Genomic DNA, 19,016 nt, shown 5'->3' with positions numbered 1-19,016 from the left:
GATGAGGTGGTGATAATCCAATATTCTGAGCTCACTAACGCTCTTGTTGCTGAATGCAATCAAATCCTCATAGCAGTGATCCTCCAAAATCTAGTAGAAATCCTTCCCTGGACAGTAGAGACAGTTACTCCAACAAAAGCAGGACAAACTCTTTTTTAATACCCTTGGTTTCAGAAGAATCAGTGAATGATGCGGCGTCCCAATACTTTTGTCCATATAGTGTACATAGAGGTTATTTAAAGGAAAGGTTCTTTAGACCTCTAAATCTCATTTATGAAGTAGATCTTTAAAGAACTGTCCATTGGAAAGTTTTTGTAGACCTGACCTAGTGATTCTGTTAATGTCTGATTATCCTCTCTGGGGTCAGTGTTGCCAACACTTGGCAGACCTGTCGCCAGATGGACTTCTTTGACAGAGCGGTTTTCAGGGGCACACCTGGACTCTACTTTTCTTCAGGAACATCCTGGTACGCTCCTTCTATCAGCTTTTCTATTCTTCCGCTTGTAGAGAGCATAGTCACTGCTCATCTTGGGCTTAAAGTCTGTTTAATTGGCAGTGTAGTGTTTACGGTGTACCCATAACCTCATTGAAGAAGACAGGCTGAATCATGTGAATCTGCTGAATCACACTGAATCATGCTTCTGTATTATGATTGTCATCATACCAGCATTTTGTTTCGTTCAAGCAGGATGATATTGCATAGCTGGGCATGTGACTGTTTAGCCTACATGAACTTTACACCAGTTTCATCCTCTCTATAGTAACACTTAGCGTCTTCATAACTCGTGGCTTTCTCTCACATTAATCATAGTTCATCATTAGCTCATTCTATCTGACCAGGTATTTTACTGCTCTTCTGTTATCTGCTGTGCTCTTGGTGAGTCCTTCCTCTTCTAAGGGAGGGGATCTAAGGGAGTTTTCCTTGCCACTGTCACCATTGGCTTGCTTATAAGGTGGTCGGACCCCTAACTCTCAAAAAGCTGCTATGTGACAACATCCAAGGCCTGATTTTCTGAATTGAGATGAGCCAGAATGAGAAGTTAAGCCTAATTAACATCTTCTTCAAAAATCGTACTCAATGTATATAACCCTTACGTTGTCTTAAGGGGCCACTATTTTTAACAGCATCTAAATCAGGGGTGAGCAACCGAGGGCCAGAGTCCACAGTTCGCTGATTTTCCTCCTCTAACAGACCTACTGAACCAGACATTTAACAGGTGAGTTGAATCAGGTGTGCTTGAGTAGGAAAAGCAGGAAATTGTGCAGGAATTTTGGCCCTTCATGACCACACTTGCCCACCACTGCCCTAAAAGCTTTATTTCAGCTTGAAATTTAGTTAGTAGAAATATCTTAACATTAGAGAAAGTTAAACAGCCTTGGTCCATACTTTAATTAAAAGCTATACCCCACAAGGGTATATAGATCCCATTAGGACAAGGGGAACATACAAAATGTTAAAACTACTAAGTGTTAAAGAACGGATGAAAGTATTGAACGTTAGATGATTGAATTATTTGCCAAATTTAAGTATTGACAAAGTATTTAGGACACTTGGCTCTATAGCTCTATCCTTTATTGTTTTATCTTACACATACGGCACACACACGTGACTCACTGCTTAGTCACGTTGCTCTGAGGACACTTAGACATTTGCATATGTCATCTGTGTAAAGTCCACCCAGCTAACATGTCCATGTGGGGCCTGTACGGGTAGCCCAATTGGGAACCAGAAAATGTTTGTCCTGTATGTGTATGGATGCCCACCAGTGTCAGTGATGGGGCCAGGAGGGGTTAAGCATGGGCCCCATTTGGATTGTACACAGAGGCCTAGATGGCACCCATGTGAGATTAGGGTCGGCTGTAACAATGAGGCTTATTTAGGTAGCCCATGCCTACCTGGAACCCACCTAGCCCAGGTTCCACCCATGTGAGCCCCACATGGGCTTGTTGGTTGGGCAGGGCCCCGGTCGAATATTAGAGCCACCGAAAGCTTTTTTGTTTGTTTTTTGGGGGTAAAATAGTAGTAGTATCTGTAGCTTCTGAAGATGCTAAGCATGTACAGGGCCAAATCAGTAGGCCAGGTCAAACTGTTTACATTTCAGAAATACATACATTGAGACTGTATCCATATACAGCAGCATTAACACTCAGTATTTTCCCTGATGGCTGAGAGTAGCTGTGGTAACAGGTGGATGTATCTAATCCTGTGTAATAGGTGACTGCTCTGTGAAACTGGATTATCTGATCAATTAGGCTGGAGCTTATACCTGGTGTGTTTGTGTTACAGAGTAATGGAGACTGAACACACTGCGTTTATGCCCTCTAAATGTAATCTCCCCTCTCAGAATCAGAAACAGTTTGTCGGCCAGGTTCACTCACACATATAAGGGGTTTTCCTTGGAGGAATTTTTGAGTGTATAAATACAGCAGATGAATAAACATACATCTACTCAGTGGTAGCTGCTTGGACAGGCTACAGCAACAACAGACCACGTCAGGCTCCACCTCTGTCAGCCAAGAACAGAAAGCGGAGGCTGCAGTGGGCACAGGCTCAGCCATGTCACTCCACTGCATTCTCTCTTCACTGGCTTCCTGTAGCTGCTGCCAGCATCAGATTCAAAACTCTGACACTGGCCTACAAAGCCAAGAACGGACCAGACCCTTCATGTTTGATGGTGATGGTCAAAAGCCGATCCGCACCAAGAGCCCTTCGAGCTTCAAGTACGGCTCGGCTCAACCCGCCATCCCTCAAAATCCACGGAAGACAAGCGTCCAGGCTTTTTTCTGTCCTGCACCAAAGTGGTGGAATGAACTTCCCCTGGGTGTCCGAACAGCAGAGTCGCTCGCTGTCTTCAAACAGGGACTGAAGACCCTCCTCCTCGAGAGTGCTTGGGTGAAGTGTAGTGTATGTTGAGAATTGTCTCCAGACTGACATACTGTATTTATTAATATCTAAGATTAGAGGGATCTTTTGGATCCTAGTCTGTATTGCTCTGGATAAGAGCATCTGCTAAATGCCTTAAATGTAAACGGCTATAGCGATCCGTGTTAACTGCATGCTGAAGTCGTCACACCCTCGCCTGAAACCCCATTGAGTTTGTTTGATAAACAAATTTGCAGTGCATTTATGGCATACTAAATCTATAAAATGTTCTTTTTGGTGTGGTTTGAGACAAACCAGATGATTCACATTAGAGCTTGGCAATATGACGATATTTTATCGTATTGTGATAAATTATTATTATTTTGATAACAATATTCTCTTCTAAGCATATGGAGGAGACTGTTAGTAATAGACTGTTAGTTGTTAAAAAACACTGATCAGCTGCAGGTTTCATTATTAACAGTGTAATTAGACTGGTTTAATTAGATGAAGAGCAGCATATGTTGAATATAAATCACTGTATTCAGTACAGGAGAGGATCTGAATAGTAGTGTTTAAGAATCTGTTGCTACTGATGTTTTTAGTCTGTGATTACATTTATACAAAAGGGTTTTTAAATATTGTGATATAGTATTTTTACCATGTCACCCGGCCCTAACTCACATTCAGTTCTTTAAAGAAATCTGCAGGTTTTTCCAGACCCCTCTCATCCTAGTTTCGCACAAATTAGCATCTAACTAACAAAAGAGCATCTAACTAAATATTCTCCCCACCAGTTAAAGTCTCTACCCATAAGGCACTTTAACCTTCAGATCTACTGACTTTCTAGAACTCTTCAGCAGTTCACAAAGGTGACTGCGAATGTGCTGTTTTTAACCTGAGAGATACCGGTGACTCTGTAGTCAGCAGTGTAGTGTTACATGGCACAGGCCCTCATTGTGCGGTGCTGCTGTTTATGAGAGAGGGAGGCCACTCTCTCCCTGTGTGCATTTGGTTTGCTAGTTTGTTTACCTCACATGCTGTCTCAGCACAAACCTTATCATGTTTTCCTTCTCTAACCAATCAAACAAGAGCTTCATTAGATAGGTTAGTACGTGCTGTGCCCAGGTCTTTGGGACTGGGCAGGTTGTAATGGCTTAATGATTTATGTATGTATTGAAACGGGACTGCATAGACCTATAGGCACCTGGTCGAGTGCACTCTCTGAGGGCTAAAATGTTAGAAAACTATTACAGCTATTAAAACATAATGTAGTTTAAATGTCTTATCTCTAAGTATTCAGATTATAATACTTATAATATTTATTTATTTTCATTTTAGAAGCTAACCAAGGACAAAGGCTGCAAATACGCTTTAGCTAAAGGCGCTGTAGTCATTACATGTGCTGTTATTATGCAGAAATGTTTACCTGTATTGTCCCTATTGTCCCTACTTTAGAATTTCAATCCAGCAGCCTTGTTATAGACTGATTAGCATTAGCATTAGCCGAACTTGCATATCAATCCTTGACTATATCTCAGTACATCCCCGAAACCCTCTTGACTCTGCCACCCTCATTACTTTCTGGCCGTTACGTGTCCCCAACTGAACTCATTGAGTTCAAGTTCAGGAAGGTATATATAACCTCGACCCTCTTCACAGTCCAAAGTGTTAATCTATTCATAGCGAACAAATCCCAGACATCAGATAGTAGAAGCTGTGTCTGCAGAATGGTGGAGTGGTTTCTGAGACTTTGACTGATATCTCAACCTGAGGACACCCACCCACGTTATGTAACCAAGACTGGCTTCATTATATGCTCTTCAGGCCTCTAAGGGAAGATCTAAGGGTCAGTGGCCTATATGCAGTCAAGCAGTTCTTGGTTCTTCCTTTTACCTCAGATGGAGCTTCTCTTCTCCTGGAGCCTTGGTAGCACCCAAATGCCATCCTCCTGATGAGTTATCCTCAGCTAGTTGAAGGAAGAACATCTAGTCGTAAACAGGTGGGCCTCCAAGGCAGTGACCCTGAGGGTAACGTTGATGGTGTGTCTGAGATGGTGTGTCTGGAGTCACTGTTTATTTTAGCATACAGAGAAATGTCACTTTTTTAGATAGTGATGTCACTTCCTGGAGCTTTTTGAAGGACCTGTCATCTTCGTGATCGTAGTTACCGTAACTCAGCCTTCATCAATAGTTCAAAAATAGGTCAGACACAGCAGCTGATAATGGCTCAGATAGTTTAAGGAAGAACAACTGGCCCAAAGGGAAATAAAAAGGGAGGGGGGCGGGGGGTAAAGGCAGTGACCCTGAGGACAACATTGATTTAATACTACTGTGAGGTTGAGGTTGTCTGGAGTCACTGTTTGTTTTAGTATACAGAGCAATGCCACCATGCCACCATTATAGATAGTGGAGTCACTTCCCGGAGCTTGCTGAAGGACCTGTCCGAGAGCACTGGTTAACTGGCATCTCCTTGATCGTAGTTTTCGTAACTCAGCTTGCGGCATAGTTTAAAAATAGATAGATAGACATAACAGCTGATAATGTACTTTTGAGTCGGGTACAGGCTGAGTCACTCTGCTCAAGCTTTTTTAAAGAACACAGTGCTCTTATTGTTGTAGGCCTGGCTTTTACCCCATTAGCAAAAGCTAAAATACAGGTATTTCAGTAATGAAAATATTAGTATTAAAATAGCTATCGACACTAATACACAAAAAGCCAAAAAGCTCATATCTCCAAAATGTCAGATCTGCCAGAGAGGGAATAAAAACCTTCTGAACTTTCCTTTTGCTGGCATATTGGAGCATTTCTATTCATCATGCGATTTTGACACAGCGTACCATACCACTATAAATATACAGCAAAAATTAATACCACCCCCTTGTTTCTATAATAATAATAATAATCATAATAATCACCTGTTCTTTAAGGGTTAGGACCCCACAGGACCACCACTGAGCAGGTATTATTTGGATGGTGGGTCGTACTCAGCACTGCAGTGACACACACTGACATGGTGGTGGTGTGTTAGTAGTGGATCAGATACAGCAGTGCTGCTGCTGGAGTTTTTAAACCCCTCAGTGTCAGTGCTGGACTGAGAATAGTCCACCAACCAGAAATGCCCAGGCAACAGCGTGCTGAGGGCAGCGTCCTGTGAGCACTGCTGAAGGACTGGAGGATGACCAATACAATCATACTGAGCTTCTGTCTCTGACTTTACATCTACAATGTGGACCAGCTAGGTAGGAGTGTCTAGTAGAGTGGACAGTGAGTGGACACAGTGTTTAAGAACTGGAGGCGATGTTAATGTTAGTAGAATTACACATTCATGAAGACAATGTTTTACATTTTTGCTTTTGTTGGCATAAAGGAAGAGCAGCTTACGAATTCCATTAATTAAGAAACCAGATGAGGCAGAAATTGATCTGCATTTCATTCATTTTCAGTCAAAACTATTTTTAACAGGCTTTGGCTTCTACATAGGACTGTACTAAGTCATTATTTGACTGAAGTAGCAACACTTGGGTTTAGACTTCTCTAACCTCCCCTAACCTCATGATTAATGGCGCAGAACTTGAGCGCGGTGACATTGCTGTGTTATTTATATTAGAGATTTATTACGTCTCCTGTATTTCTGTTCTGTTTTGCATGAGAGGTGTTAATGATTTTCACCCTGTTCCTGTTACACTCATAATTGTGAGCTGTTAGTATCTTGGTTACACAGTCTAAGTGTCTGGGACCTCTCCCCAGTATATGCCTGGCATAGTTTCAGGTCTTCACTCTCGAAATTATTAGGAGAAACAACCTTGACCTTTCTGTAAACGCCCCTGACCGACAGACTGAGCAGAGCCTGAAAGCAATCCTTCATGGTCTAATGGCAAAAGTCGGTCATCGTGACAAACAGCAGCTCTGCTTGGTTAAGTCCCGTGTAGTGATTTGGCTGGCCTGGTATATTGGCCTTCTTGTCGAGCTGTTGTAATCTCTCTCTCATCTGTTGTAATCACTTGTTTCTGTTCCATCATCTGTTTGCTGTTCAGCCTCTTTCCCACAAAGCAGTGCTGTCACTGTAAACTGACGTGTTTATGGGGAGCTACAGGTAGCGTCACTGGCCTCTTAGTTTTAATCCTAGTCATTTTGAGCTCCGCAAAGACGTCTGGAGGCATTATTGTCATTGTTATGCAGAGTTGAACTGGAGGATTAGAATATAATTGGCTCCCTTGCCTAATTATTGTCACTGTATGTTTGTCTCTGTAATTCTCCCTTTTAATAGTTGGCTCTGTTCTGGAAAAAAGGATATTGCAGAAGATTTTGAGGAATTTCTAAGATATGGAATAAAAATAATTTGTATTGGCTTTTAGTGGCCCTGTGCAGAGCAGATGATTTGACCTCTTTTTAATGTGGCTTGTTTTGAAATGTTAAATGTGCCAAATAATGCCTTATATTGAGTATTTTGGGTTGTTTTGTATTTGATTTGTAAATAATATGTATGTGACTTAGATGGTTGAGGCAAAAACGCTTTAAAAAAGGTCTATTTACCACCCTGTTATTTCGCCTCACAATGAAACATACTGATTTTCCTTTCATGGAAGGCTCATATTTTTATTGGCCAGTTTTTGGCAGTATGGCGACTTCCAGACGCTGCATATTTTATTACTGTGACAAAAGCATATATATATATTGTTATTTCCAAGCATCACCATGTAGTGCTGCTGTCCTCTCCTTGTGTCCTCTCGGCTCAATATGCTGTTTGCAAGCTGTAGTGATTGTAGGTGGTTAGCTTTTAGCCTTGCCCCCACTCGTTTCTCACTTGAGTCCTTACTGGGCACTTTCCCTTCTGATGTGTGTTTAGCTACAGTTTGGTTCAGGTGAGGTAGTCCAGCCACTTGGCTAGCATTTGGACAGCTTTTAGCCTAGCATAGATCCCTGTTTGTTCCCCTGGCTTCTGCTTCGTCGTGTGCCGTGTTTGTCATAAACATCAAAGTCTAGATGTGATGAGCTGCTCTCCAGTATCAACAGCACCATATTCTACTGAATTTTACTGCTTTGCCAGCTTTGATAGAGGCTTCCGCTTGTGTATTGGATTATGTAATTTGGGGGCCTAAACATAACAAGTCACAACTGTGATGTAACAGTTTTAGGGGGTTTGGAATTGACCCGTTTTACAGCTCTGTTTGGTTGAGCTGGGTTTTCGTTTGAAGGAGGAAAGACTCTGTTTGAGGTTAATGGTTTGTCACATCCATGTACTGAAGTCTCATGTTGAAGTTTGACGAGATAAATACAGGTTAAGTTCTCTGTACAGTACAGTGAGAGTGATTTGTACAATATTGCATGTGGTGGAATTCAGACACTCCTCTGTGATGTGTGGCAATCTAACAAAAAACAACAACAAAAAAAAATAGTAAGAGTAAACAGTGAAGCACTTTTGTGTCGCTCTGGAAAAGAGCATCTGTTAAATGCCTTAAATGTAAATGTAAATGTAGTAGACTCAACCATGTGAGATTGTGTGTTAGAGTATATTGTGGAGTCTGAAATTTGATAAATTAGTGAAATTGATATGACCTCATTTAATGATACTCATGTTTCACTTCATAGTACATTGTCTAAAGCCTACTGTGTTCTCTCTCTCTCCTCCAGCTCTCAGCTCTCTCCTGGTCACTACAGGCCTGACTTAGCACAGTAAGTGATCATACAGTGACTCAACATGATAGCACCCCATCCTGATAATTTATTCACCCTAATTAAATCATTGTTACAGATGATTCACCAAAATAATCCGAATAGACAACCGAGCTCCACTGGAGACATAACTGTGGCTCTGATCCTTTCTCGCTTTCACGAGTGGAAGGATGGGATGTGGATGTCTTGATCTTCTCCTTCACTCTCTCTCTCTCCCACTTTCATCCTGTAGCTATCTGGAGAGGACGATCCGCTCAGCGGTGGAGCAGCATCTCTTTGATGTTCACATGCAGGCGGGTCAGAGTTCACCACAGGGCTCTGAGCCAGCTGGTCATTCCTTGTCTCCCGTGACGACCGCTCGGCAGAGAAGGCGACAGCAGCGAGAGCAAGAGGAGAATCAGGAGAGATGCAGGTAAGAGCTCCCCATTAAAACCATCTCAGGACCACAGAGGAGCTGGCCCACCTTCCTTCATAACTGATCAGCATCAAAGTCTGAGTAGACTGATAAATCACTGTGCTGATCAGTTATTAATCTCAGTGTTACTGAGCTCTACTAAAGCCTGAGTAGACTGATAAATCACTGTGCTGATCAGTTATTAATCTCAGTGTTACTGAGCTCTACTAAAGCCTGAGTAGACTGATAAATCACTGTGCTGATCAGTTAGTTATCTCAGTGTTACTGAGCTCTACTAAAGCCTGAGTAGACTGATAAACCACTGGGCTGATCAGTTATTTATCTCAGTGTTACTGAGCTCTACTAAAGCCTGAGTAGACTGATAAATCACTGTGCTGATCAGTTATTTATCTCAGTGTTACTGAACTCTACTAAAGCCTGAGTAGACTGATAAATCACTGTGCTGATCAGGTATTTATCTCAGTGTTACTGAGCTCTACTAAAGCCTGAGTAGACTGATAAATCACTGTGCTGATCAGTTATTTATCCCAGTGTTACTGAGCTCTACTAAAGCCTGAGTAGACTGATAAATCACAGTGCTGATCAGTTATGTATCTCAGTGTTACTGAGCTCTACTAAAGTCTGAGTAGACTGATAAATCACTGTGCTGATCAGTTATTTATCTCAGTGTTACTGAGCTCTACTAAAGCCTGAGTAGACTGATAAATCACTGTGCTGATCAGTTATTTATCTCAGTGTTACTGAGCTCTACTAAAGCCTGAGTAGACTGATAAATCACTGTGCTGATCAGTTATTTATCTCAGTGTGACTGAGCTCTACTAAAGCATGGACAGATTATGCTGCCCAACATTACTAAATTTCTGAATCCCCCCCCAAGGAATTTATATATTATATAGCTAATAAAACCTTGGCGAGTTCCATGCTCCATGCAAGCAACCAACCAGTACATCCATTAACCTGTATGCTATATTCTTTTTTACCATGTAAGCACAATACACCAAGCTGCCAAACATCCATCCCACAGATATATGTATCGTTCATGTGATGACTTTTATGAGGTACTCCCACAGCTGGTAAACAGCTGGTAGTTATGAAATGGTGACAGTTTTCCAACTTGACAAGCATGTCTTACTTTAGCATGGTATGGGGACTTCACTTTCCTTCTGTTTGACCGACCCTGTCCTCAGTTCAGCTCAAAGCAACCTAACTGATCCTGCCGATAAGCAGACGATATCAAAGAAACCGAAAACATGAGATTAGAAACAAAGCAGTTTTGCTCAGTGACATGGGTTCATCCGGACATCAGAGAGGGCGCAGATAAACATTGTTATCTTCTATAAGTAGCTGAAACATTAGCATGTCTTGCTCACTCGTGTTGTTTGATTCAAGAGGACTAGAGGGGAGGAACAAAGGCTCTCCGGAGCTTGCTTTGTGTTCTTCTTTTTCTCTCAGAATTTCTGAAAGCAGATCTGTCTCTTCCACAGGGATGACATTGATAAGGAGAACATCCCGTCCCGTGGCCTGAGCGCTAGCTTCAGCGGTTGCTTTACCGTTAGCTCCAGCGAGGAAGAGGAGAGGAGATCGTCCAGTGCTCAGGAGGGCCCCAGGGCCAGGAAGCCCAAACACAGCCCTACCCTCACCGAGCTGACCCACAACCAAGATTCATCCACTGTGAGTACTGCTCTCTGCCTCCCTCCAGCTCTCTCTATCCTATATGTCTGTCTTTCTCTCTTTCATTCTTGCTTCTTCTCTATTGCAAAAGGTGCCACTATTGACTAAGATTATGATTCAGGTATGAAGTAAGAATTAATCAACCAGAACAGAAATGAAAACTGAACCAGAATCAGGGGCATTACAAAGAGCTTCTCCTGCTTTTATTGGAGTAACTATCAGTATCTCTACTGTCCAGGGAAGACGTCTTTCTGCTAGATTTTGGAGGAACATTGCTGGGAGGATTTGATTGCATTCAGCGAAAAGAGCATTAGTGAGGTCATACCCAACTCATCCCAAAAGTATTGAATGGAGCACCATCCATCATTCCAGAGCACACAGTTCCACTGTTCCAATGCTTGGGGGGGCTTTATACCCCTCTAGCCCACGCCTGGCATTAAGCAGCATGGTGCCAATTGGTTCATGTTTATCTGCTCCAGAGAGTCCTATTCTATTGGCAGTACTTCTCCACAAGACCAGACAAGCTGTGAGTGTGTTCATTTGCATCTGCAACAGCAATGCATGCACTTAAAGTAGCTGAATGCATTCATTTGAAGGGGTGTCCACAAAGATTCGGACATGTAGTGTCTCTGAGGTAAAAACAGACCAGTAGATTTACAGTTCAGATGAAGATTTACAGCTAAACCAGCATAAAAGAGTAAACAAGATCAAATGATTATGATAATTATTCTTATTAAAAGATTATTCAGTTGATTTGTTGGACCATTTTTAGGCAAATCATTACAAATCATCAGAATACTTCTGCCACATATTTTGAGGCATAATACAGACCAGTGAAACCTAAAAACAAAACTGCAGATCTGTCCAGGACAATGAACAGGACAATTTCATGTTCTGAAAGATCAGATGCACTGAACAATGTGGCAATGTGGCAAGACCCCTAACACTACATTCTCCTGCCTGTTTAACATGGCAAAGAAAGTGCGAGTCACTCTGAATAAGAAAATCAATCAAAGGCCATAAATGTAAATATACTGGTACATGATTTCACTGGCTAAGCTACCTGGGCAACTTATTGAAGGCGCACAGTTGTTTTCTTCTGCTTGGTGCAGCCACAGCAGCCCACACCCAGTTGCGATTAGGCACTCCTCAAATACTAGTTAACTGAGTTCTGATGCACCCTACAAACTCAACAGCAGAACCAATTTCTCAGAAGTAAACTTTCTGCTCCAGAAAGACAGACACTGAGTCAGTTCGATTGAGTTTGGATTCCTGCCATTTCTTTATTTAGTTCCTGTACCTCTACCCCCGTTCTTAACAAAAGTGACTCAGTCCTGGTAATTGACGGCAACATGGTAAGAGAGGGGTTGCGAGTGGAGATGAGGTCTGGGGAAGAGAGTGATGGGAAAAACAGACACAGGGTAAACTGCCTTAATTATACCAGCAATCTCTACCCCCTATCTTAGGCACCAGGGTAACAGTGCGCCACGCTTGCCCGCACATTCTGGCTAAATTGCAGGCGGGCTAATAAGGCCTCAATTAGTGTGAGCTTTTATCTGAAGCAGGGCTCTGCTGATACTAAGAGGTCTTGTTGACGTATGTTTATCAGCTGGTAGAGCATATGTGTTTGTGTGTGTGTGTGTGGTTGGGTGCACCTAACTGATGAACGGATGAGTCTAGACCAGCATATACCGAGCCTCGTACCGCCAGCCATTACATGCATCAAAAAACATCAGAAATGGCCTAGAAAAGAAAGGGATTGTGTAAGGAGAAAGAGAAAGGGCTTTATCTCCATAAAGTCATTCGACAAAATTAGGACACCCTATAAAAACGCTTGGCTATTTAGAAATATGAAATATCTGGACTTATTAATTTATAGCTGAAGAAATTTAATCAAATCAATTTGTCGATATTTGTATAGAACTTTTTACACTTTTTATAACTGTTGATGTCACTAAGCAGCTTTACACAATCAGTAATTAGTAAAAAGACAAGAAATCAACAAGGTAAAGGTGCATGTAATTGTCACTGTACTATGTACTGCAAAATGTGTCCTCAGCATTTAACCCATATGTGGTAATGAACACATACACACACAAGTGAACTAGGGGCAGTGAGCACACACACGCCCAAAGCAGTGGGCAGCCAACTCCACCACCTGGGCAGCGGAGGATGAAGGGCCTTGCTCAAGGGCCCAACAGTGGCAGCTTGTTGAGCCCGGGTATTGAACCCACAACCCTGTCATCAATACCGCAAATGAGTCCGTTTAGCAGCAGCGCAGCTTGCAGTTCTAAGCTTTAACCGTTACTCAGCAACATTTCTGCACATTATCTGTAGAGCAGTGTTGAGAATCAGCAGGCAGTACCCGTGCAGACAAGACCAGATCATGAATTGCTCCACCGTTCCTCTTAACTGACATTTATTAATTACTTTACGAACTGAGGAAATAGCTGCCTGAAAACACTTTGCTATCTTCTTGTAGTCTTTTCCTGCTTTGTGGGCAACAGTTATTTAATGTTCAGAGTGCTCGGCAGCTGCTTAGAGGAGTTCATGGTTGATAAATGTTGATGAGTATTCATAAAGCTTGGAAAGTTGCACCGCCTGGCCTTTCCTAACAATGACTGTGAAATAGCCATAACCCTAACAAGCTCATTAAGGTCTGGGTAAATAGATTGATAGACTGATTTTGCTTAAATGTAAAAAAAAGTGTCTTATTTAACCCTTTACCGCACAAAGGCTTACTATACACTACGGTGTATCACTCAGTAACTACATGGACTTCTGTACAAACTGGTGGGGCTATTCTCTGCTAATAGAAGTTTATAATAGCTCTTTCGGACACTAGCCTGTTTAAGGGGTTAACTTTATGGCTTTTGGAGATCCGTTCATCTTCTCCTCATAGGCCATTCACAGTAAGACACATTGTGAGCAGGGGTGCAGATGACCATCTTTTATCTCGAGGCCTGAATGTTTACATGGGGTAGAAAGTCTGATTACATTTATCACAGAAACTGTTCTTTGGTAATAGAAGTTTGTAAGAACACTTTGGGCCGGTTGTAGGTGTTTTAAGGGGTTAAGTGACATGCTTTTTTGGTAGCTTTAGTTGGAAAAATGTATAAATGGACAAATTGAGATCTTATTCAGATTGGTATTTTTGGTTTAATTTGTTAACAATGTATAAACCTAAACCAATAACCTTTATTTTATAATTTTATCATCACACATCTTTTCATTTTGATTAAAATTTGACAGCATTTTGGAGAGACATTTTTTGTTTGGACGGCGCTGATATGCTACTGTATTGCACTGTGTGTAAAATCAGCCTGAATGTTTACATGGGGTAGAAAGTCTGAGTACACTTATCACAGAAACTGAATTAAGATTCATGTAAGTAAACACAAAGGTTCACTTACCAGAACACTCGAACACTGTGTTCTGCCGTTGCAGACGTTATCATAGAGTGACTTTCTCCCATCTTTTTTGGAGCCAGTGAAAAACTTCCAGCACTCGCGTTTATGTCATGTCCATGTTCCTATAAATTACACTACTCTGTTACGTAAAGACTCCGACACACTATAGCCTGCTAACAGCGGTTTGGAAACGGATCCCATGGTTTCACATTAGTGAAGTCGAGCTGAGCTTTTCAGATAGCTAACAGATGCAGATATTGGAATTTTTTTTTTGCATGGCTTATGCAAGACTGGAGATGCCACGAGACACTCCTGACACACATAGGATAGTACTTGATGGATCTGTAATGCTCGTCATGAATGAAATACGATCGTGGGGTGAGAGGGTGCAGTGTGCTCCTTTAGCTGATGCAACAGAGTGGTGAGTTGCCTTTGCAAGATCTGTTAATGCAGGGAAACATTTAGCTGCTGTCATGGCTCTGGAGTGGCAGGGTCCCGTCAGACACCACATGATGTTCATGTGTTTCCCATTTATTTTTAACGCTTTTTTGTGACATGTTGACTTAACCCCGTAAGGTGTATTACTCAGTATCTACAGGGACTTCTGTACAAACTGGTGGGACTGTTCTTTGGTAATAGAAGTTTGTAAGAACACTTTGGGCCGGTTGTAGGTGTTTTAAGGGGTTAAGTGTCATGATTTTTTGGCAGCTTCTGTTGGAAAAATGTATAAATGGACAATGGAGATTATATTCAGATTTGTATTTTCAGTTTAATTTGTTAACAATGTATGAACATAAATAAACGCCTTTATTTTATTATTTTATTTTCAGGATTTCTCCTGTTTTACTACTACTGTGTAATTTACTACAATAATCCACTGTACGTAACATCAGTGTCCACATGGCCAAGCTGTTATTACTCAGAATGATGCTACATCAAAATGAATACTTGCTGGACGTTATTTCATTGTTGTGACCTGTTTGTTGTTTTGTTCTTTGCAGTTTCAGCCTCACAGATCATCCAGACCACACGACAGACACATGTCAGACAGCATGGAGTTCACGGATAACAGGTATTAAAGCTATCAAGTGTTCTTTTTTCACTAGCGTATAATTTGACACCGAAGCTTTGCAGGTCTCTTCTCTGTGGCTTGCATTTCATCGGCCTTATGAAATACACTTTCCACTACTGCCAAGACTGAATGCTGATAGGTTTGGAAAATCGTGTTCTGCACAGTTTATTGATATAAATTCATGGATATTTGGAGACATGTTATAAGTGTAGTTATGAAATACCTGAATTTCGGCAGAAGAGCAAGCCTGAAGCCTGTCCTCCCTACAACCTGTTGTCATGGACATGGCAGTTAGTCATTAAATCTAAAGTTTATCAGATTGGGAGGAGGAGGGGCTTCAGGCATGTTCCGTCCAAACAGACGACCTATAAACATTGTCATAAACATGGAAGTTAAGGACTGAATTTATAGGATGTCAGATTGGGATGAGCATGCCTGAAACCCCTCTTCCCCTGATCTGACGTCCTATAAATTCCATCTTTACTTTCCATGTTGATGACAAAGTTTTTGCAACCCACCACCCTGTCATCTTCCTTCAGCTCAGCCATGTCTCAATCCTAGCTCCACTTTTCAGAGGGTATCTGACCTTCTAGATATAAGCATAAGCCCCTCGAACCTGAGCCCAAAGTTCTCTGAGTTCTCTTACAGCCTCCTCACACGTTATTAATATGAAATATATGCTGAGACAGGGTCTGAAATTACAGCAGCTAGCTTTAGGGTTGTCACAATAACCCTAAGACCCAAGTGTTTTTTCACAGTGCTCAATACCGAACAATACTATTTAAAGGGACCATGTCTTACATTTTTGCTGTGTTTCTTACCTTGTTATCTCAATAAATGGACAGGCTGTGCTTTTAAGATGTTTTTGTCACAAATGGAGTATTCAAAATGAGATGATGTGCAACTTAATTTCTGTATTATTTAAAAATAATTTGGGGAATTATTGGTAAAAGTTGAGGCTACTACATCACACTCATTAAAAAAAAGATAAGGGCATTCAATTTTCCATAATATAAGCACTTTAGGTTCAGAAAGTATTGAAAACTAGAGTATTGCATTGTTTACCATGTTAAAGTATTGAACAGTATTGAATGCCTGATACTTTATACAACACTAAGAAATTCGTTATTAAACACTGTTCTGATTGGCTGCCCTGCACTAAACCTCACTGAAAAAGCAGTCCAGGCTCTGAGTGGTCCAGTGGACTCAGATGCTGACACAATGATACAGTGGTTTGCTGGTTGGAATCACGAGTCATACTGCTTGCCTTCAGCAGCCAGAGTCAGAGAGAGCACAATTGGCCTTGCTCTATCAGGGTGGGATGATGGCATGTCCTCTCCACATCACTACTAGTGTGATGTTGATCAGCACAGGCGTCTGTTAGCTGTTGTATTAGAGCTGGGGGCCGTGCAGTTGGAAAAGAAGTGGTGGATGGCTTTGCATGTGTTGGAAGAGAAGTGCTAGTCTTCAACCTTCTAGTGTTGGGGGCTAGATTTGATAATTGACCTGGGAATGGGGTAACATTGGTGATAAATTATTTTTAAAAAGGCAATGGGTTGTTATGCAGCTTAATTTCCATATTATTGAAAAATTACTTGGGAATTTATGGAAAATGTTAAAGCGGCAACATTATACAATCCTGATTTCAATAATATGAGCCCTTTAAGTTCAGGCACTAGAATATTGCATTGTTTATTACGTAGTATTGAAAAAGTATTGAATGTTTTATACATCATACGCTAATATAATTAACCATTTCCTATTCTGTGTTTTTTTTTACATTTGTGTTGATATGTGATTCCGTAACTAGTACTACTAAGTAGTACTAAGTACTCAGTGGTACTAACTAGCCACCTTCTCTGCTCATTGTTACATATGAAGGAATAGGGATGTCATTTGTTCGATGTGCCTAATCACATAAACAGGGAATCTGCTGAGTCTGAAGGACGTTTAGAGAATAGATTATTTGTGGTCTGGGAATGCACAGAGAGCTCACTTGCAGATTCCTGCCGTCCAACACGGCAGGGCTTCAGCTTCCTGCTTGCTCTCGAAATGTTTGCTTTCTTAAAACAGAATCGAACCTATCAATAACATGATGCCATTTCTCGCTCGTTCTAGGGGCGATCAGAAGACAAATGACTCAGCTCATTCCCAGGTAAGTCTGTAGCCCTCTTATACCCAGTTGTTTTCTCTCTCTTTATTATTTGCCCATCCCTTTTTACTTCCTCTCGCTTGTTATCTTACCATGTGCGAGTTTATCAGGCAGTCACCAGTGAAGGTGTCCCTCTGCAATAAACACTATGTGATGTAGACGGGAGAGCCTGTTTCTGCAGCCAGAGCCTGTTTGTATTACAGGGGGTGAACATGTGGACAGACTGCATACTTGGGTAACGCAAAAGCACACCTTAAGTGAGGCGAGGAGGCGGCTAGGCATGCAGCCTCCTTTTCATTCAAAGCAAGTTTGTTTAAACTGCTAGTTTGGAGGAAGATCCCCTCACAGCCAAGCTATCCGGTGTTTAGTGTCTGAAGTTTGCTTCTGTAGTTTTACACTGGAGCTACAGGGAAAGTGTTCCAAACAGGTAAGGAAGTTTATACCCCACAAGTTAGTGTTTTGCAAACTGCATACCTAAGTTAACACACCTGCCTCAAAATGGGACACGTTGTTACGCAATCTCATGTAGACTTGCTTGTGCAGGTTCTGTAACTGTATGACACTGTTATCTATAAAAACAATTGCTTTGACATTCTGAGACGGAAACGTTAATTTTAAAGTTTTATTTTTTGTTTTGTTACGTTTTAAACATTGTTTTTTTTTTGTTTTGTTTTTTTATAATGCTGCCGACCATAACAATATTTTTATATTTGTACATTTTTTGGACTTGGGATGGATTGGAGGGAAATGTGGCAAAACTGCGAGCATGGATTTAAAGGTTACAGTAATTTAATTTAGCTTATCTACTATCAAGAAGCATGCAAAAGGCCTTGTGGTTTGGCACACTGTTTGAGTTTGGCTTGCTCTGAAATTCAAGAATATTACTTCTTAATGTTGATAATAATAGAAAGACAAGTATTTTAATGTTTTTTTCTGAAAGCAACACATGTGGTGCTGAAAGCTGCAACGTGTTAGTGATCATGATTGACTACAGCTGGTAGCTTTTCTGTGCCCAAATTAAAAGGGTTTGTTTGAAAGCTCTCATTGGACTCATTAACACCCAGCTCAGTGGAGACCTGGGAAGGATGATTGCGGATTTACACAAATCAGGAATATTTCTTGGGGACATTTCTAAATAACTGCAGATTCCAAAGTTGTCAGTTGTCTGTAAGTATTGGGATTGAGAGTTGTATTGGGAGGTGTCTCTCAATCCCAATACTCGACACCTCCACTTCCCACAAGGAGGAAAGTCTGGAGGAGAGTGTTAAGGTTAAATGAGGCTGAGTTGTTTGAGATTTAAATGAGATTGAGTTGTTTGGCCACAATGACCCACAATGAGCCACAATGAACACTGTACCAACTGTTAAGCATGGTGGTGGTAGCACCATGCTCTGGTACCTTGTACAGAATGAATAGGAAAATGAAGAAAGAACAGAGGACTACCTCAGAACTCTTCAGCAAAACCTCAAACCATCAGATATACGGTTGAAACTTGGACACAATCTGGTGTTCCAACAGGACAGTGACCCTAAACACACATAAAAGATGGTTGTAGAAGGATAAAGCGGGCTGACGTTAATCTTTTGGAATGGCCTTCCCAAAATCCTGAACTCAAATATGTGGACTGGGCTTAAAAGGCGGGTCTGTGCCAGGAAACCTACTCTACCAGTTCTGCCAAGAATTCAACCAGATGTTGGAAAATATAGCTATGATATTTATGCCCGTGATGAGTGTGTAAAGACTGCTTCAAAGAATTGC

The 19,016-nt window shown here is 41.4% G+C and overlaps 1 protein-coding gene across 1 annotated transcript in view; it reads left to right on the top strand.

Annotated features, from left to right (window-relative positions):
• Positions 1–19,016, top strand: part of fam13a (family with sequence similarity 13 member A) — an 80,487-nt gene that overhangs the window by 38,286 nt on the left and 23,185 nt on the right. Inside the window, exons 9-13 of the mRNA XM_072678520.1 lie at positions 8,497–8,538; positions 8,771–8,950; positions 10,438–10,624; positions 15,036–15,106; positions 17,225–17,261. Of these exons, the coding sequence (XP_072534621.1) occupies positions 8,497–8,538; positions 8,771–8,950; positions 10,438–10,624; positions 15,036–15,106; positions 17,225–17,261 (517 nt within the window). The remainder of the gene's footprint in view (positions 1–8,496; positions 8,539–8,770; positions 8,951–10,437; positions 10,625–15,035; positions 15,107–17,224; positions 17,262–19,016) is intronic.

The sequence above is a fragment of the Salminus brasiliensis genome, chromosome 4, assembly GCF_030463535.1.
Source record: "Salminus brasiliensis chromosome 4, fSalBra1.hap2, whole genome shotgun sequence".
Taxonomy (NCBI): Eukaryota; Metazoa; Chordata; class Actinopteri; order Characiformes; family Bryconidae; genus Salminus; species Salminus brasiliensis.
This window is presented reverse-complemented; position numbering and strand designations above follow the sequence as displayed.